Source organism: Fusarium phalaenopsidis (genome assembly GCF_050370095.1).
Source record: "Fusarium phalaenopsidis strain FUZ10S chromosome Unknown contig_32298, whole genome shotgun sequence".
Classification (NCBI taxonomy): domain Eukaryota; kingdom Fungi; phylum Ascomycota; class Sordariomycetes; order Hypocreales; family Nectriaceae; genus Fusarium; species Fusarium phalaenopsidis.
The window spans coordinates 1,996,450-2,013,321 of NW_028145407.1; the positions used below are offsets into that span (position 1 = coordinate 1,996,450).

The 16,872-nt window shown below is 50.9% G+C and overlaps 6 protein-coding genes across 6 annotated transcripts; 3 read left to right on the forward strand and 3 right to left on the reverse strand.

Annotated features, from left to right (window-relative positions):
- Window positions 1-325: 325 nt before the first annotated feature.
- On the reverse strand, window positions 326-1,909 carry LRP88_07174 (aldehyde dehydrogenase family-domain-containing protein; the record flags this gene model as incomplete). The annotated part of the gene is made up of 3 exons (XM_083243709.1): window positions 326-1,310; window positions 1,361-1,811; window positions 1,864-1,909. 3 exons carry the CDS (start codon window positions 1,907-1,909, stop codon window positions 326-328), a joined length of 1,482 nt encoding a protein of 493 aa, XP_083100933.1.
- A 1,699-nt stretch (window positions 1,910-3,608) lies between these two features.
- On the forward strand, window positions 3,609-4,765 carry LRP88_07175 (uncharacterized protein; the record flags this gene model as incomplete). Its single annotated transcript, XM_083243710.1, has 2 exons — window positions 3,609-3,902; window positions 3,962-4,765. 2 exons carry the CDS (start codon window positions 3,609-3,611, stop codon window positions 4,763-4,765), a joined length of 1,098 nt encoding a protein of 365 aa, XP_083100934.1.
- Window positions 4,766-5,266: 501 nt separating this feature from the next.
- On the reverse strand, window positions 5,267-9,011 carry LRP88_07176 (GAF domain-containing hybrid sensor histidine kinase/response regulator; the record flags this gene model as incomplete). Its single annotated transcript, XM_083243711.1, has 3 exons — window positions 5,267-5,966; window positions 6,015-8,544; window positions 8,678-9,011. 3 exons carry the CDS (start codon window positions 9,009-9,011, stop codon window positions 5,267-5,269), a joined length of 3,564 nt encoding a protein of 1,187 aa, XP_083100935.1.
- Window positions 9,012-10,995: 1,984 nt separating this feature from the next.
- LRP88_07177 (HpcH/HpaI aldolase family protein) lies at window positions 10,996-11,999 on the forward strand (the record flags this gene model as incomplete). Its single annotated transcript, XM_083243712.1, has 5 exons — window positions 10,996-11,149; window positions 11,201-11,293; window positions 11,342-11,367; window positions 11,416-11,683; window positions 11,734-11,999. The coding sequence occupies 5 exons, from the start codon at window positions 10,996-10,998 to the stop codon at window positions 11,997-11,999; spliced, it is 807 nt and encodes a 268-aa protein (XP_083100936.1).
- Window positions 12,000-12,722: 723 nt separating this feature from the next.
- On the forward strand, window positions 12,723-13,978 carry LRP88_07178 (heme-dependent oxidative N-demethylase family protein; the record flags this gene model as incomplete). The annotated part of the gene is made up of 3 exons (XM_083243713.1): window positions 12,723-12,933; window positions 12,986-13,448; window positions 13,501-13,978. 3 exons carry the CDS (start codon window positions 12,723-12,725, stop codon window positions 13,976-13,978), a joined length of 1,152 nt encoding a protein of 383 aa, XP_083100937.1.
- Window positions 13,979-14,242: 264 nt separating this feature from the next.
- LRP88_07179 (HET domain-containing protein) lies at window positions 14,243-15,913 on the reverse strand (the record flags this gene model as incomplete). The annotated part of the gene is made up of 1 exon (XM_083243714.1): window positions 14,243-15,913. The coding sequence occupies one exon, from the start codon at window positions 15,911-15,913 to the stop codon at window positions 14,243-14,245; it is 1,671 nt and encodes a 556-aa protein (XP_083100938.1).
- Window positions 15,914-16,872: the final 959 nt, after the last annotated feature.

Consider the following 16,872-nt stretch of genomic DNA (forward strand, 5'->3'; position numbering starts at 1 on the left):
AACACAACGCTTCAAATCCATCTCGCGCAAATGATTCTGCACAGAGCGCTTCTCTATAGTATGCCCAACCTCTTCAAGCAGGTCTTTCATCTTGATACTCGGATTCTCATTCGTGACGACATCGTGGATACGATCGCGTTGCCCCTCGGTGAGCTTCCGCGGCGCACCCGCCCGCGGTAGGCTTGAGGGGTTCAGGTTGTGGGGGTCGAAAACTTGTTGCCCACCAACAACACCTCGGAATGATTCCGAATCCGCAGGCACAACACCACTTCGCTCCAATCTTTACAGATAACAAATACTAAATGGACTCTATAATACCTATAATTTAAAGCTTTGGTACACTCAACTTGACACATTTCACCTGCGTCCAATCATTCAACGCATCCTGCCCCATCTCCCTGCCAAACCCGCTCTGCTTGATACCTCCAAATGGAGTATTCGCATGGATGCTTCCCCATGTGTTGATGGTAACGATGCCGACCTCAACCTGCTCTGATACGCGCACAGCCCTGGCAATGTCATTTGTAAAGATGGACGCCGCCAGTCCATAATCTGTGCCGTTGGCCAGGGCAATAACTTCCTCCTCCGTCTTGAACTTGGCGATGCTTGCAACTGGACCAAACACCTCTTGCTTGATGATGGTGGCATCGGGTGAGACATCCACAAACGCTGTGTTGGGCACATAGTGTCCCTTGGCCGACAGTTTCTCGTCACCGCCGTGGAGAAGCTTTGTTCCCTCCTCCTTAGCCTTGGTGATGAATCCCAAGATGCGGTTCTTCTGCGCCTCGCTGATGACGGGACCCTTGACCGTCTCCGCGAGGAGAGGATCTCCAGCTACCGCATCCTTGGTCCTCTTTGAAAACTCGGCAATGAACTTGTCGTAAATCTCCTCTTGCACGTAAATTCGACTTCCAGCGACGCAGATCTGTCCGTTATGAAGAGTGATTCCAGCTCCAGCCCACAAGAGAGCGTTTTCAAAGTCAGCGTCTTTGAAGATGATGGCAGGACCCTTTCCGCCCAGCTCGAGGCTGACTCTCTTGAGGTTCGAACGCGCCGCGCTGGCGAGAATCCCTCGTCCCACGCCCTCGCTGCCTGTGAAGGAGATCTTTCTCACGTCGGCGTGATCAGCCAGTGCCTGACCAGCAACACTTCCAACACCGCAGAGGATGTTGATGACACCGGGAGGGAAGCCAGCCTCGGCGATGAGTTGTGCCAGCTTCTGCCCGTAGAGAGGGGCAAGTTCTGGAGTCTTGATGACGAGAGTGTTTCCGGCTGCGATGGCTGGGCCAAGCTTCCAAAAGGTGATCATCCTAGAACGGTCAGTTTCCAACCCTCAGGTATCTGTTTAGGAACTTACAGCGGGGAGTTCCACGGCACAATAGCGGCGCAAACTCCAATAGGCTCACGGCGCGTATATGAAAGTGTTTGATCGTTCTCAATCGACTGGCCATCAAGCTTATCCGCCCAGCCAGCATAGTACCGACAACACTCGACAGCCTGCGTAACACTCAGTCCCAGGGACATGGTGTACAGCATACCGGCATCGACGGCCTCAATTGACGCAAACTCCTCGGCATTCTGCTCAATGAGGTCACTTAGCTTGTTAAGGAGGGCTCTGCGCTTTGCCGGACCTGTTAAGCGCCACGTGTTCCTGAAGGCGGCCTTGGAAGAGGCCACGGCGCGGTCAACATCAGCGGCCTGGGCTGCTGAGAGGTTGGCGATGGTGTCGCCGGTGGATGGGTTTTCAATGGCGACTGTCTTGTTATCAGCAGCAGGTGAGAACTTGTTATCAATGAACAAGCCGGTAGGGACTATCACAGGATTAGTATGTGACACACAAGCCATGTGTTGGTGTGGGCGTACGGGTGATCTTCCGGCCACCGGCGCCGACAATGGTAGTTTCAGCCATATTGAAAGTAAATGAAAGTGAACTAGATGAGACGGGTATCAAATTTGAGTATCCTGATGGAGGGTCTGTCGCGGGTTTATACATTTCAACTCGGAAGTTGGCCGGAAAGACTCGAACATGAGTCGGAATCCGGCTCCTCCACCATCTTAGTTCAATCCCTTGGTAGTATTATGACGTTAACCTTATCCATATCAATGCGCAAAAAGCAGACACGTTCCCGATGTCAGCTTACCATCAAAGCTCACAAAGGAACTAGCTACCTCAACCCACATTGATATCCATGTTAACGGAGGCTCAAGAGGGGCTCATGCCATCAACACCCCCACGAGCATGGCCGTATCTCGTACGTATGATAGCAGAAGAAATAATAGAGTGCTTATCTCCGAGGCTCAGGAGAAAGAGGGGTCGTTTTGGGCGGGGTTCTTGATTTCAAAGGAGGTCAAAGTGTTGAAGTCGTTCCGGGTCGGAAATATCGGAATCATCGCCTAACGGCTCATCCCGTCTGAGTCACCATCAGCCAACTAGCTTCATCAAATGCAGAAATACTACGCGAACTGTTATTTCACCAAAATTATCTATATTTTGGTGTCACCACTCACAATCACGAAGCCAAGAACAGCATAAGAATGCCTATTTGAGTCATGGTCTTTAGTACCACGCATCATACAATGACCCAGTTGCGCTTCTCCTATGTTAACGAACCTTCCAGACGCCAATACCCCGTGGTTATATAGCTAGACGGGATAGTTCCCCCGTTTGCCGCAAACATTCTTAGCACGCGAAAACGGCGTCAAGCATGGGGCGAATCCCAGTGTTGCTCGCACGGGCATTCACGAGAACTTTCCCGGCTGGAACAAGGACTATCCCTTGGCTTGGTGCTGGCTCAACAAGGCCGAGAGTGAGCGACGAGTCCGAGAGGCGCGATTCGCCAGTTGGACGATCTTGCGCCCGGCCTTCTTCATCTCAGACTTCTGCCAGCCCGACTGTTCGTTCGTGTTCCCTGAGCTGGCAGAGGGACACGAGATCAGAGCTGCTTTCCGGCCAGAAACTCTACTCCATCTTGTCGTGTCAACATCGCTGACATTGCGCGTTTCGCGGCTGCTTCATTTCATGAACTGTCTGAATATGCCGAGAAGGCTATCCCCCTTGCTTCTGAGGCGTTGACTCTCGCAGAAATTGCAAGTCATCTATCAGGTAAAGGTCGTGTCCTTGACCGAAGCCGACGCTCGGTGGTTGAAAGCTGAGGGTCGCGTCGTGATGGATGCGCAGATTTGGCAACGGGATGTGGGATATAATGTCGACTTGGAGATTGTCAAATCACATAGAATTGCCCTCACCTTGTTTGCAGCCATGTTGCAAAGAAAGGGGCTCGGTTGGTAATTGTAATCCACACAACTGCCATGTTTTCTTTTATGGAACACAATAGACCACCATGCCAATGGCAAAAGTAGAAGATACCTTCTGCTAATGCAGAGGCATTTTGGGCCTTAGATGCTGCTGCTCAATACTTTTCTAGCGCGGTGCAAATGGATTGGGAGGGGGTCTCGGCGGGTTCGGCACTAACAAGAGTTGCCGAGGCTTGTCAAGTTGCCTATCCACACCCAAGGCAAGCCCAAATAGAAATGTGATTTATTGTCACAAGCACCAGATCAAATACTTCTGTCCACTCTCACCCTTGACCATCATTCCATCGCCCACTATGGCCTCCCTAGAAAAATTTGCTCGGCTGTCGTTTCAGCAAGCCATGGAGCTTACAAGACTCCCAGACCGGGAGTCTGGTACCGGGAGCGTCATGCTGCGCTTCATGAATCGTCAGCCACCCTGGGCAACAGGTAATGCCCTTCCATGGGAGGCCAGTGCCATCCCTCGGCCACCTCTCACCAAAGTTGCCTTTGGAGGAGTGGTTTATGCACAAGCTCCTCTTGCAGCAGCTCGTGCAATTGCATCAAGAGCCGATTCCAATTCAGACAAAGATCGTGCATTTGGGATACATGTGAGGAAGGGCCCTAGATGCCTTCCCGAGAGATTCCATGCTTACTCGCCTCGCTATAGTCCATCCATGCCGTCTTCACAAGCCCCGGACTTGTCGACCGCCCCTTCGTCTTTGAGGTGTCTGAAACCCAATATGGACGGTCATTCGCGACTCTTCTTGTTAATGTCCGACAGCCCGCTGAGCCCTCCGCTTCGCCGGCTGGCCCATTCTCCGTCGAGGACAGTCAAAAGCCCCTTTCTGCCCCATGCTTAACCAGCATTGTCACTTTTCGTCGACCCTCGTCAACAACAGAAGTAGCCCAGGGTATCCCGCCAAGCGAACGCTACCATGACATCCTCACCTCAAAACTTCCTACAGAATGGGAGCCGTGCCCACAACTTGACATAGACGTCTTCAGTCGAGCATTCTCCGAAGTTGGGCATGGGACATTTCCAATCTTGGATATGCACAAGGTGGATATGACGCAGTACAACTCCACCAGGGGAAGTGGCGAGCAGAAACAACTAATCCTATATCGGCCCCTTTCTCCTTTACCGGAAGATGACATTAATGCTCATGTTGTCTGCCATGCTTTTGCAGCTGATCGAAACGGACTTATCATGTTTGGCAATCACCTTGGCTATGGGTCCAGCCTTGGGCGAGCAGCGACCTTGAGCTACTCGTTTTACGTCCATGTGAACGCTGCAGATGCCATGTTTCGTGGAGATGGATGGTGGATATTGGAGATTTCCTGGCCACGGTACGAAGCAGGGAGGGCAGCTATGTCAACACTCATCTGGAGTCCTGAAGGGAAGCATGTTGCAACAGCATACCAGGACGGAATTCTATACCCGGCACTCCCGTCTGCGGATACCAAACTGTAGGGCAGGAGATATGTTTTGAACCTTCTTGAGAGCCTTGCTTGAGCACCATTTCCTCTGGTGTTGTCATCTACATGTTCACTGCACCAGCCTGTTTCTTTAGAGTGGATAGACCATACAAGATAGAACGTGGGTTATACTGTAGAAAAGTCTATAGCTTTAGGTCTACAGGGGGCTGGACTCCGGTCAACAAGTTCCCTCCGTCAACAGCAATTAAAGAAAGCCATGCTAACCGCCCTTTTCGAACCTATGTGAACGCGCTTATGCCAGTTCGGCCACCAATGGTGTATGAATTACCAAAGTGGGAAATCCAGCCACTCTTTGGGCCTAGAGAGAACTACTGCGAGTTGGAGAGCATATATTCCAGACAAGAAGCCTAAGCACAAGAGAAAAAGACTGAGATATCCAAGCCCAACTACGCCAACCAGATTCTATACCAGTACCCAACTCCAATATCTATACACCAAAAACCAACCCGCCAACCTCCCAAACCCCTGAATTTTCCTACCCTTCCGTAAGCAACTTCTTCAACTCCGCAAACCGCACCGGCTTTGGCAAGAAAACATCCACTCCCGCAGACAAAACATCCCTCCTGGCATCAGCACTAGCCAACCCCGTCAAAGCAAGAACAGTCGTAGGCTGTATCTGATTCTCGCGTTCCACCTGCCGTATCCTCTTTGTGGCTTCTATACCGTTCATCACGGGCATGCTGATGTCCATCAGGATGTAGTCGAAGCGTTTTTTGGAGTTTAGGTTTCGCGAGGTGAACTTGTCGAGTGCTTCTTGGCCGTTTTCGGCTTCTTCGTAGGTGAATTTGCATTTTTTCATAAACATTACAAGGAGTTGGAGGTTGATCTTGTTGTCGTCGACGAGCAAGACATGTGTCGTGGTTGACTCCGTGTCTTGCTTCTCGTCGTTTTGCTCCAGTTGGCCACCGTCTTCTGCCAACAAAGGTGTTTCTGGATCCAGAGGCGTCGGGGATGGCAATGGCAAGGTGGTTTCCGAGGGTACTGGAGTAAGGTCTCCTTCGTCGTCTGGAGTTGATTCCGCTGGCACTGCTTCCACTGTTTCTACTTTGACGTCATTTATAGGTGGTTGTTCAGGTGGTGAAGGTAGACTGTCTTGTGCACTCTCGCTCTCAGCAATCTCCTCAATTCTCTGCAAGCAACGCTTGAAGACTTGAGCCAACTTGCGTGGACCACATCTAAATACATGTGAGTTACAACTCCAATCATTTTTACAGGTGACTTACGGTTGTGGGACAACTTCAATGATTTTGGATAGTTCAGCCAAAGCCTTGGTTTGTGTCCTCGCTATTTGAGCTGCTTCCTCTTCCCCTGCGCAGATAATGGCGATTGGAATCTTTCTATTCCGAGACGGGATAGAATTTGGACTCTGGAAGCGATCCTTCAAAGTTTGGATAGAAGGTGGTTCGCAGTAAAGATAAATATCGGCTTTCGAGGCATCGACATCTGCATCCTCTTCTTTGACAACCTCCATTTCGAACCAGTTGGTGCAGGTCTCGATGAGAGTCTCGTTTCGCATTCGGATTTGTAGGGCCATAGAGGGCGGCAAGTTACGCTCGCCGCTGCCCAGAAGAACTAGACGTCGTCCTCTCGTTTTGTCAACGATGCCACGCACCGTCTCATCCTGATTCCGTGATGAATTTGGAGGAGCCGGAAGGAGACGGAGCCGAACGTCGACTTCAGTGCCCTTGTGTTGCTGTGATTTCACTTCGAGGGTTCCCTTGAGTGAGTCGACGATTTGCTTGACAATGCTCAATCCCAGTCCAGTGCCAGGTTGGAACGAGTCTTCTTGACTGAACGGAACGAAGAGGCGGTTTTGCTGAAACTCTTCCGACATGCCTTTGCCGGTATCCATCACTTTTATCACGACGTCGATTTTGGATTTCTCTGCCGTCTCTTGGCCTCGAAGCGAGACGAGGATGAATCCAGAAGACGTGTACTTTAGGGCATTGCCAAACAGATTCATGATGACTCTGCGTAGAGCACCCGGTTGAGTGCTGACCATCCAAGACGTCCGCGGGCAAATATCCAACAAGACAGAAACCGGGCTGCCATTGTCGTCTGAAGGGTGGAGATGCTTGAGAGTCTGTGAATCAACTATCGTGGGTTCATCTGCACTCGGTGAGTAAATCCCCGGAAGCCTCTTGAAAGTGTGACCAGTCGCAATGGCATTTACTACCTCCTCGACCAGGACCGAGAGGTCAACGGCGGCGGACATGTTCAAACTCTCCAGCGAGCCGGAGGAGAGACTGATGAGTCTGCTGTGCTTGCCACCTCTTCTCATTTGTGAACGACCGAGGGTATTGATCTTGCTGTAATCCAAAACATGGTTCAACGTATCGAGTAGAGTCTTGCCGCACGTCAAGACCGAGTTGACGAGACCAGCTTGGTAAGAATCCGTGATGGTATCTTTTAGAAACTCGGCAGCACCGAGAATTCCGTGGAGTGGGCTTCGCAGCTCGTGACTCATGCTTGCAATAAACGTCGTCTTTGCGGCCTCATTCTTCTGGGTGTTGATTCTTCCAACTTCGCTCATGACGCTGTTGCCAAAGGCCCGGAGATACGAAAGGTCCTGGTCGAGATTCATCATTTGCCCAGTGACCGAAGTCCATAGAAAACAACCTCCAGCGAGTTTGTCTTCCACGTGGTCGTACAGAGGCAAGAAGACGACTGATTTCGCGCCAGGGATCTTCTTGAGGAGCTCTTTGTGATCCATCTTTGCTCCCCTTCGTCGTTTTCCTCTTTCGCCTGGGTTTTCAGAGCCAGCCGTCGGCTCTCGATCACTTGCGCTATCATCATCTGAAGAAATTCCAAGGCCCTCGTCCGTAAAAGAAAAGGTCTTTCCCTTGGGGAACAGGGAAAAGTACTTTTCTAGAGTACCAAGCGAGAGGGCCGGGCCCTTCTCAATCTCAGCGTGTACCTTCTCGTCGGCAAGCGAGTACGAAAGTATCTTGCACGGTCTAGCAGCTGGCGATGCATCGGAATCAGAACTATCGATACCAAACCCGTCAGAGCCAGAGGTGATATGCGGAGATTGATCATCTTCGTCGGACAAGAGGCCGTTTGTTTTGCCACCACGACACCTCTGTCTGGCGTTGGAAGCTGTCGCGCCAAAGATAACAACGCCATCAGCTAGCGTTGAGCTCCTTAGCGTGTCTGCAGCCCTGAAAAACATTCTTGTAAGCCGGTCTCGTTTCTGCTGGCCTCCAGGTGAGGGACATCCAGCATCAATCTTGGTGGAAGAAATCCTCCTCAGAAGCGGCCGTCTCGGTGACGTGATAGATATCGCTGGTGGTCGAACTACAGAAGAGCCCGTCGCTTGATCGTCCTTGGCGCAGGCCGGATCATCACCAGAGCAGCCCTCGATAAAGCAGGCCAATCCTCGCACAATTCGCTCTCCCTTGAACCGGTCAACACGGTCGCGCGCCCATTCCAAGTGCTCCATGACTGCCTGAGCAACATTCTGTATAAATTGCAGATCATCGATCGATAGTCCATCGCGAGGTTCGTCACTGCACACGGCGTAGGTGCCAATCTTGTGTCCCTTCCTCGAAAATATTGGCACTCCGGCGTAAAATCTTAGACCATCGTCGGCCTGTACAAACGGTCGCATCTGGAAGCGGGGATCGAGTCGACAGTCGGGGACGATCATACCGGCCGTCGTGTACATCTCGCCATCGGGGTTGCGGGCGGTGCAAGTCTCGGTCAGGACGTGCTCACAGGGTCCTAGGCTGCGCGAGAAGACAGAGGTTCCGACTGATTGGAGTCCGGTCAGCATATTGATCTAGGTCCTAGTGACTGTAGGGTCTTGCTATGAGGCGGAAGGGCCGGGATTACTCGCAGCGCTCAAAAGGCGACTGCCAGGCTGTCCTGGGGAGAGTCTACGTACGAAACAAGTCATTCTTGGCACCGCCATCCAGATCCCCCAGGCTGAGGTTGCGCGTCGCCTCGGCGAGGACAGTCTGCGTAGAGGCATCGATAAGCGATATCAGAACGTTCTGCGCATTCAGTCGCAGGACCGCCAGCTGAGCGAACGCGCTGAGGGCCTTGTCGGACGAGGCTTGAGGCGTGTGGCCCGGCAATTCCCCCGCCGCTTCAGGGTGCGAGGCCACGATGTTGTCGAGGTTGCGAGCAATCTTTAGCGACGAGCCCTGGGCTATCTGCCAGCTCTGGAGGTAGCCCTGGACCTCTCTGTCGCGCTGCAGCTCTGAGGAGCTCGACATTGTGTCTGCCGGTGCATATCCTTGTGGTGTTGAAGAAGTGTTGGGCAAGGCCGTGGGTAGAAAAGTAGTGTCATCACCGTTTTCCGCGGGCGGCCGTGAAATTGAGCCCAATTGCGTCACCCCCTGTCTCGGCACTTGGTTTAAAATTACACCGTCCGACACCGTCGTAAGAGCGTCTTTGCGTCTAAAACGTTTCTAGAATAGTCTTATCGATGGTCCAGAACACAAGGCGATCCTGGGGTTGGGCACCAAGTCCCTGGAACTCTCGGCCGGGTGTCACAGGCTCGGATCCATCCGGACTTGAGATTATCGCTAAACAAGCTTCGAAATCGTTAATATTCTCATAGAAGGGCGCCCAGATAACAACCTCAAGAGCGAATATCTGGAGTACAGTAGCACAGGTGTGACAACATACAGGCAACAGACGTGATGATGAAGACGCCAAGCCACCATGCAAACTCTGAGTTCAGAACCCGACTAACGATTATTAGAAAGAGAGTTTGCCGTAAGCAATTCTTCCGTCAGACTTCGCCTGGTAATAACGGCTGAATAATCTCAAACAGAACAAATTTCGGACCTTTGCCCGACACTATTCACCATACATTATCCCGTCAACTTTAGCCTGACACACCATTCCATACTACCAATTCCGATACTTTGAATACACGATCAAACACCTTTGTCCTCCCGCCGATGTCTATTGTTAATCGTTGATCTTGAAGGGGGATTGAGGGCCTAACACCAGTTACTCTTTCCTCTAATGTGCGTCCCACCAGCCACCACTAAATCAAAGGTCTGGTCCAATATTTCCACGATCGCATCCAGTCCAAGCCATCAATATCAGAGTGCTTAGATCCGGTGGATGCAGTGCCATGGCTCTGGCTGGTTAACACGTGGAGTCCATCCGAGAAGGGTCTCCCATTCAGATTGGTTACATTAATGTTCCGAGCAATGGGCTGCCAACCCCTCTACCTTCACTGCAATTTTAACCCGCCCCGAGACCCTTCAGTGAGCCCCACCAGCCAAGTCCGTCACTGTGTAATCCTTGGGCAGAATCTCGACGACCTCAAGTCACCCTTCTCGGCTGAATTGTGTAATATCGCCTCACAAATGGCATCCAGGCCTTGGAGATTTGCTCCTACATGTGTGCCTTTCCTTATATCTTACAGTCTCCCTTCCTCTGCGGCTCAGATCAGCTCTGTCCTATTGAAAGATGTGTTTCGATGATGAGCGCTGTCATTGCCAGAGTCATCAATGGTTTAGAAGTGTCTGAGTTGAGTTGTGACCTCGTCGAGAATTTTAGACATGTAGATGAGCAGTCCATTGATAAATGCCAGTCATCGGTGAGCAGTGGAATAAGCATCGTCGGGGTTGGATTGCGAATACTCTCCAGTTATCATCGTTCTGCCAAATGCAGCCATTCACGTACCTAATTCCAAATAGCGCGCTATAGGTTTCACTCTATGAGCACTTATGCAATGTTGCCTTGCCAATGCTTCGGTTGATGGGCAACTGTCCGCGTATTTCGGAGTAAGCTGGGGTTCGGCGTAAGCTGGAGTTCGGAGTAGACTAGAATCTGTAAAACGATGCGCAGCCAATGGGGATTTGCTGACGTCAAGGCAGTCAGCCTAAAGACGATGTGATGGTGAAAGGTGCTTCAGGACTTTGACTACCCCTTCTGCAACTGAAGCGTATTTCATCCAATAGGTCAAGTTCCTAATAACCGGCAATGAGTTGTCTACGGAGCGGGCTAGTCTTCCGATCTGAAGGCCGACCGTGACGCCCTCACTTGCATAGGGCGCGAAAAATAACCTAAATAGCTTGAAGATCAAGCTGCCAAGCTCCGCATCTCGGAGAGAGTCATGCTAACTCCGGCCGCTTGTGCTTACTTAAATCCCCATGAGTCACGCCCTGCACGAAGCTTTAAAGATTACAAGCATCTCAGTTCTTTTATTGTCGTCGCTCTTATTTCAACATGTCAACAATGCAGGCCGCAAATAGACTCTGGACTGCCCTAAGCAAGGGGCGACAGTCCTTTGGAGCATGGCAGATGATACGAGGAGCCAACGTATCTCGAGTACTGGCGAGGACTGGAGTTGACTGGGTTCTTGTGGATTGTGAGCATGGGGATATTGACGGTACGTGAATGCCTTTCGTCGCTCTTCTTGGGTTGCTAACGACCACCGCAGACGGGGCAATGCATGAGGCTGTGCCCGCCATCGCCGACGCAGGCGTGTCTCCCATTGTTAGACCGCCAGGCATGGAAGGATGGATGATTAAGAGTCAGTGCTCCTCTTTAGATGATAAGCAAGAAAGCTGACCGCCTCTAGGAGCCTTGGACAGTGGAGCCCACGGAGTAAGCAGACAAGTAACCCAGCATTATTGCACTTCCTAACAAATCCAGGTTCTCATCCCTCTCATTGAAACCGTCGAAGAGGTCAAGAGAGTCGTAAAGGCTGCCAAGTTCCCACCCCAGGGTCGACGAGGCTTCGGATCTCCCTACGCTCAGCAGCGGTTCAACCCATCTCCAAACTTCATCGAATATTTCCAGCAGTCCAACAATGCCACCTTGGTTATTGTGCAGATCGAGACCAAGGAGGCACTAGAGGCTGTTGACGAGATTGCGGCCGTAGAGGGTGTCGACGTCCTGTTCATCGGCCCATTCGACCTCGGTAAGCCTCTTGAATCCCCCAGAGCCATTCATTGAAACTAACATGTGTAGGAAACAACATCGGTCATCCCATTGTTAGCAGCGAGATGGCACCCCAATTGAAGGATGCAATTGCAAAGGTCCTCGAAGCCAGTCATAAACACGGCAAAAAGTGTGGCATTTATACGTCAGGAGGTCAGCAGGCCAAAGTCTTTGCTGATCAAGGCTTCGACATGATCAATGTCGCAACAGACCACACCTCTCTGGATGATGTTGTGAGAGGACATTTGAGCGTTGCGAGTGCTACAGCTAAACCCGACAAGGGGGTTTCATATTGAGGCAAAAGCTTCGAAATGTTTGGCAGTATTTAGATCAATATCCCTCTAATATGATATATTGGGCAAGAGAAAGACGCTACGTACAATCAAGGGACAAACAGTGTTCCAACAAGTGATACGAGCCTATCAAATTTTCTCTCTTAAGAGCCGTCCCGACTTGGTTCAGATATCTCGGATCTTCCGAGCGACATCACAAGCATTCTTCTGCTCTCCAAAATCAACCAAATCTGGCTAAGATCGCTTCGATGGTCTGCATCGGCTTCAGCTTCCGAGCCTATTGTAAACACAGCGGCTTACTCCAAAGCGTTATCTACACATGCACCCCGCAGCCCAGCTCATCATCTGATCATGCTTCATTATCTGGCAGATAAGGTCTAAATACTTAAATGGGGAGCTTTTTGGATGAACTATGCTTTATCGTTGTTCTAATCAAACATCAGTATGCTCCTTCACATTGACATCTCCCACCTCAGCCCAGGCCTGGTCCTGTTGGCCTTCGGGGCTCTGGGCTTGGTTTGTTTCGGTATCATTCAAGCTCGACTCCGACGAGATAAACTACGTCATATTGGCGATTCCCAACAACGGCGCAATGCATTAACAGCAGGAGCGGCAAAAAAGAATATTCCTAGGTCGGGCTACCCAACTGGTTTCCCTCCTTCACAGCGGGCTACAGCCTTTCCCAATGACTCCGGGCCAGATTTATCATCTGGCAACAAACACATCCTGGAGATAGACAAGGACTACAGACTTGCCAGCCCTTCAAGCTACATCTTTAGCGGCTTCTCGGTCAGAGAAGTCCTTTCCTTGGGAGATTTCCCAGACTATGGGAAGCTATCTAGCGTTCCCCTGCCGTCCCCTCTTCCAAACTTTAATGTGGATAAAGCTGTTCCACGGCCTTACCGACCATTGAGATGGGTGTACCACCAGACCATGGGTATGTTCAATACGAATTGAAGTGACCTTCAACTAATTGAGACTTTATCCAGCCTTCAAGAAGATGGACCCTGACTTCTGGATTGAACTAGAAAGCACATACCGAGAGCGAATGCGACAACGCCAAGAGGTCTGCGCAAAATATGGCAAGGAAGTCATACAGGCTTTACCTGGCTCTGAGCTTGCCTGCAAAGAACTGATGGAGATGGTGATCCAATTCATATGCACGCGCTATCCGAATCAGTTCCAACTCATGGGCACCACCTTGGTCAACCATATTCTTGGGACAAAGCACGACCTCAAGGAACTCGAACCTCTCCACATTCTTCGTGACAATGTGCCCGAGGATTTTGCAATCATGTTAAGGGATGAAAAGACAGGTCATTATGTCTTTAGAGCTGGCATCATTTGCTCCTCCATTGGCTGGAACCTAGGGAGGAAGATGAATCAAGACCTTGATGTTATCCACGGACCAGTTCCCGAGTACAAGGAAAAAATGGGTTTCAGCATGAATCGGTAAGTACCCAAACATTTCGGCTTGACGCCTAGGATTAATAAAGTCACTCAGGTTCTTCAGCAAGATGCCAACATCCAATCCCATACAAAGAGGTTCATGGGGGCTCTCTCAAGGCCAACCACTCTATCTACCAGGCGATCCAAGCAAGGCCAGCCTCAAGTACCGAGACGCACCCAGCCCTTCATTGAAGCCCAAGGACATCTTTTTGCGAACCGACTGGCAAACACTACGTCGTCTTCCCCTCTCCGGCGCCGTCGTCTTCAACTTCAAAGTTCTATTCACGCCAATCACAGAATTCGAGGATGAACCGTATATACCGTCCCTGATGCTCAAGATCTTGAATGATGGGAAAGAGAGCCTGATGGAACATAAGGCGACGCGGCATGTGGAGCATGTTACTAAACCCACGTTGGAGATGTATGAGCGTCTTCAGATCGAGAAGGGGTTGATCCCTCGCGACTGGGAGCCGAGGACTTTGGATGAGAGTCCCTTCTTTCCTACGTGGGAGAAGAAGTGGAGAACCAGTTGATGGGTTTGAAGTTGCAGGTTGATGGCACTGGTGTAGATGGGGTTCCAAGTGTAACTCATGGCTTTGGTAGTGGGTTGCTCAAACAACCCCCATAACAGTAACCAGATCAACTATTTATAATCGCTTTAAATCACCAGTTTCCAGACAGTATCATTCTGGCATGCCCATAGCAGCAAGTTGACCCGTTCATCAATCCACAACCCATGATCCGCCCATCATTTTGGCACACACATTTGTTCATCCCAAAGCCCTTGGTGTGGCTCTTTAGCAAAGCACAACCGTCTCCCATGCTGGAGCGCAACCTTTCCACTTATGTGCACCCACATAGCCAACTCCCACCCGACGAACAACACACGGACTTGGCCCATTTCTCTCCACCAACATAACATGCAACTGCCACTGATCAAAGTCGCGGAAGTATTTGGCAGACATCTTGCGAGCGGACCAGCCCGCCAAAGCACCGCATATGACAATCACGTCTTGCTTCTCCTCTGTGAGCTTCTGGCTCTGAGGCAACGCGCCCTGGATCATGCCTATCCGCTCCCCGTTGGAATCCAAAATCAGCATCTGCTCTACCAATTCCCCTCGAGAAGTAGTGTAAGATCGTCGGCCCAATATCACTCTAGCCACGGTGGTGTTGAACACCAAAGAGCCGGGGAGACTGGAAGCAACTTTGCAAGCCTCTGGGTCCAATGTGGTGTGAAGTAGTGTCTGCCACGGATTGTGGGGGCACTCCCGCCACGTCAATATTGTCCTTTGATGGCCCGGGAGGTGCTTTTTGCTGATGTTTTCGACAGGCGGTACATCGTCTCTGTTTCTGAAGTCCTCGATAGCCATTTCTGCCTCCACCCACCACTCCTGTGCTTCGACCTTCCGAAGACCTTCCTTGACATCTTGAAGGTAAAAGTAAACAAGACTGATGACACGAAGGCAGTCCTCCTCGTCTTCTGAGAACCATTCGTAGTCCACCTTACTGGGTGAGCTTGCCCAGCTCCAGCTTGGAAGATTCGCAGGCATACCGGTTCTCATCTCGATGTTGTCAGAGGCAGTCCACATCAGAGCCTGCACAAGAAACTTTTCCGGAAGACAAAAGATAAGACGAGATCCTAACACTTGACCAAGAATGTTCCCAATGCCGGAAAAGGCGTTCAAGACATCAGAGCCGAAAGAGAGCTGTCGCGAAGTGTAGTTTGCCACCCAGTCAAGGTAGTCTTGTAGAGACGTGTTGTCCGTGATGTGGTAGTTGACGCCTCTACCGATGTCGGGCCATCTGTAGAACCCAGGAAGTTCCCTGAACTCATCCTCCGGGGCCTTGTCCTTGCTGACTGACAGGCCCATGTTGGCCCTTTGGTGTGGAGGATAATGTGCAAGGTCCTCACTTGCACATCCCAAGCAACACTCGAATAGGACCTGATGCTCAGTGATATAGAGACGACGGGTGGACAAGACTCTTTCTTGAAAGGTCCAACCTCTGGTGTTCCAAATAGAAGTTTCAGCAGCAGATAGCCCGCGTGGCTTGATTTCTCTCAACTCTACTTCGAGTTCGTGAGCTGGCTTGTAGACTGATGAAACCCTCGGTCGGCCGACGAGGCCCGGAAGTCCCCATGCTTCCTGTCCACTAAGAGCTGCCATGATTGTAAAGTTTGCACATCGATATATCCTGTCCATGCCGCGTATTTGGCCGTGCTTCGAATCCGGGTCGTCTTGGATGATGCAGAACCGGTCGATCCAGAGATAGTCCTCGCCAAGCTGCTTGCAGAGCAGCATCGTGTCCGTAATAATGGGCGGCAAAGCAATCTTGGCGAGACCACCTGGTTTCTCCAGAGCCTCACAATTTCCTTTTTCAAGCTGCACACGTTCAGAGTCCTTTTCCGGCGGCCACCGATAGCTCAGTGTCACATAGGTCAATGCAGATGTTGCTACTTCCACATTCATTGTGTTCAAGTTGATGACTCTAAACCCTCGAGGCAATTCACCTGTCACGATGTCAGTTAAGAGATCAAAAGACATTGTCTGTCACACTTTACTAGAGCTACTGACCGAGCTGGGTTTGGGTGTTCCTTCTGCACTCTGCTCCATGAATCTTTGCACAGCCTTGAAGCCACTGTTTCAACAATGAAACATCAAATAAGGGGACTTCCCATGGCTCCACGCTCTTTAGATAGGACTGTGGGCCGTTGTATCCATACCGCAGACAAAACTGAGGCGTCATTTCGAACTCTGCCTGCTCATCTTGAGCTGTGGTGGGCACTGTTGAGGCCGCGGGTTCTATCTTGGCTACCAAACCCATGAGAAGGCGAACGATGCTCTCAGATGGATCTGATGTATCGATGCGATGCGAGATGGAATCCGATGGATCCCCAGTATCGTGATCCAAAAAGTACGGTCCGTTGTTGCGAAAGAGAACCTGTGAGGTTTGAGGAATGCTCATCTGCGAGACTCGAGCGGCGATTGCTGTCATGGCCGCTTTGCAAATCATGCACTGGATGCTTTCTGCCACGTTTTGGGGGAAACCAAACCCCTCTGGATAAGGCCACCATTGGGCGTAAGAGTTGATACTATCCCATATCTGGCACTTTTCGCAGAGAAAAGGGCTGTTAGGTCTGATAGATGTGTCCTGAGGCATTTCTTCCAGGCCCGAACTGTCTGGAGCACGAGATAGTTCATGACTCGAGATGAGAGGGGAAGGATCAGAGCTGAGCGCTTTTGAAGGGATTTTCAGCTCCTGCAGATCGTCCGCCTTGGCTCAGGCTGAGCTGGATGACTACATAACAATTAGCCAATGAACAGCGTTAAGGAACGCCTCGTCCAGTTTCACTATCTGCCTTGTATTGGGTCCTGCGTCCTTCTCTAATATTCATCTTAGCTATATATGAGAGAGTTCCAGGGACCTG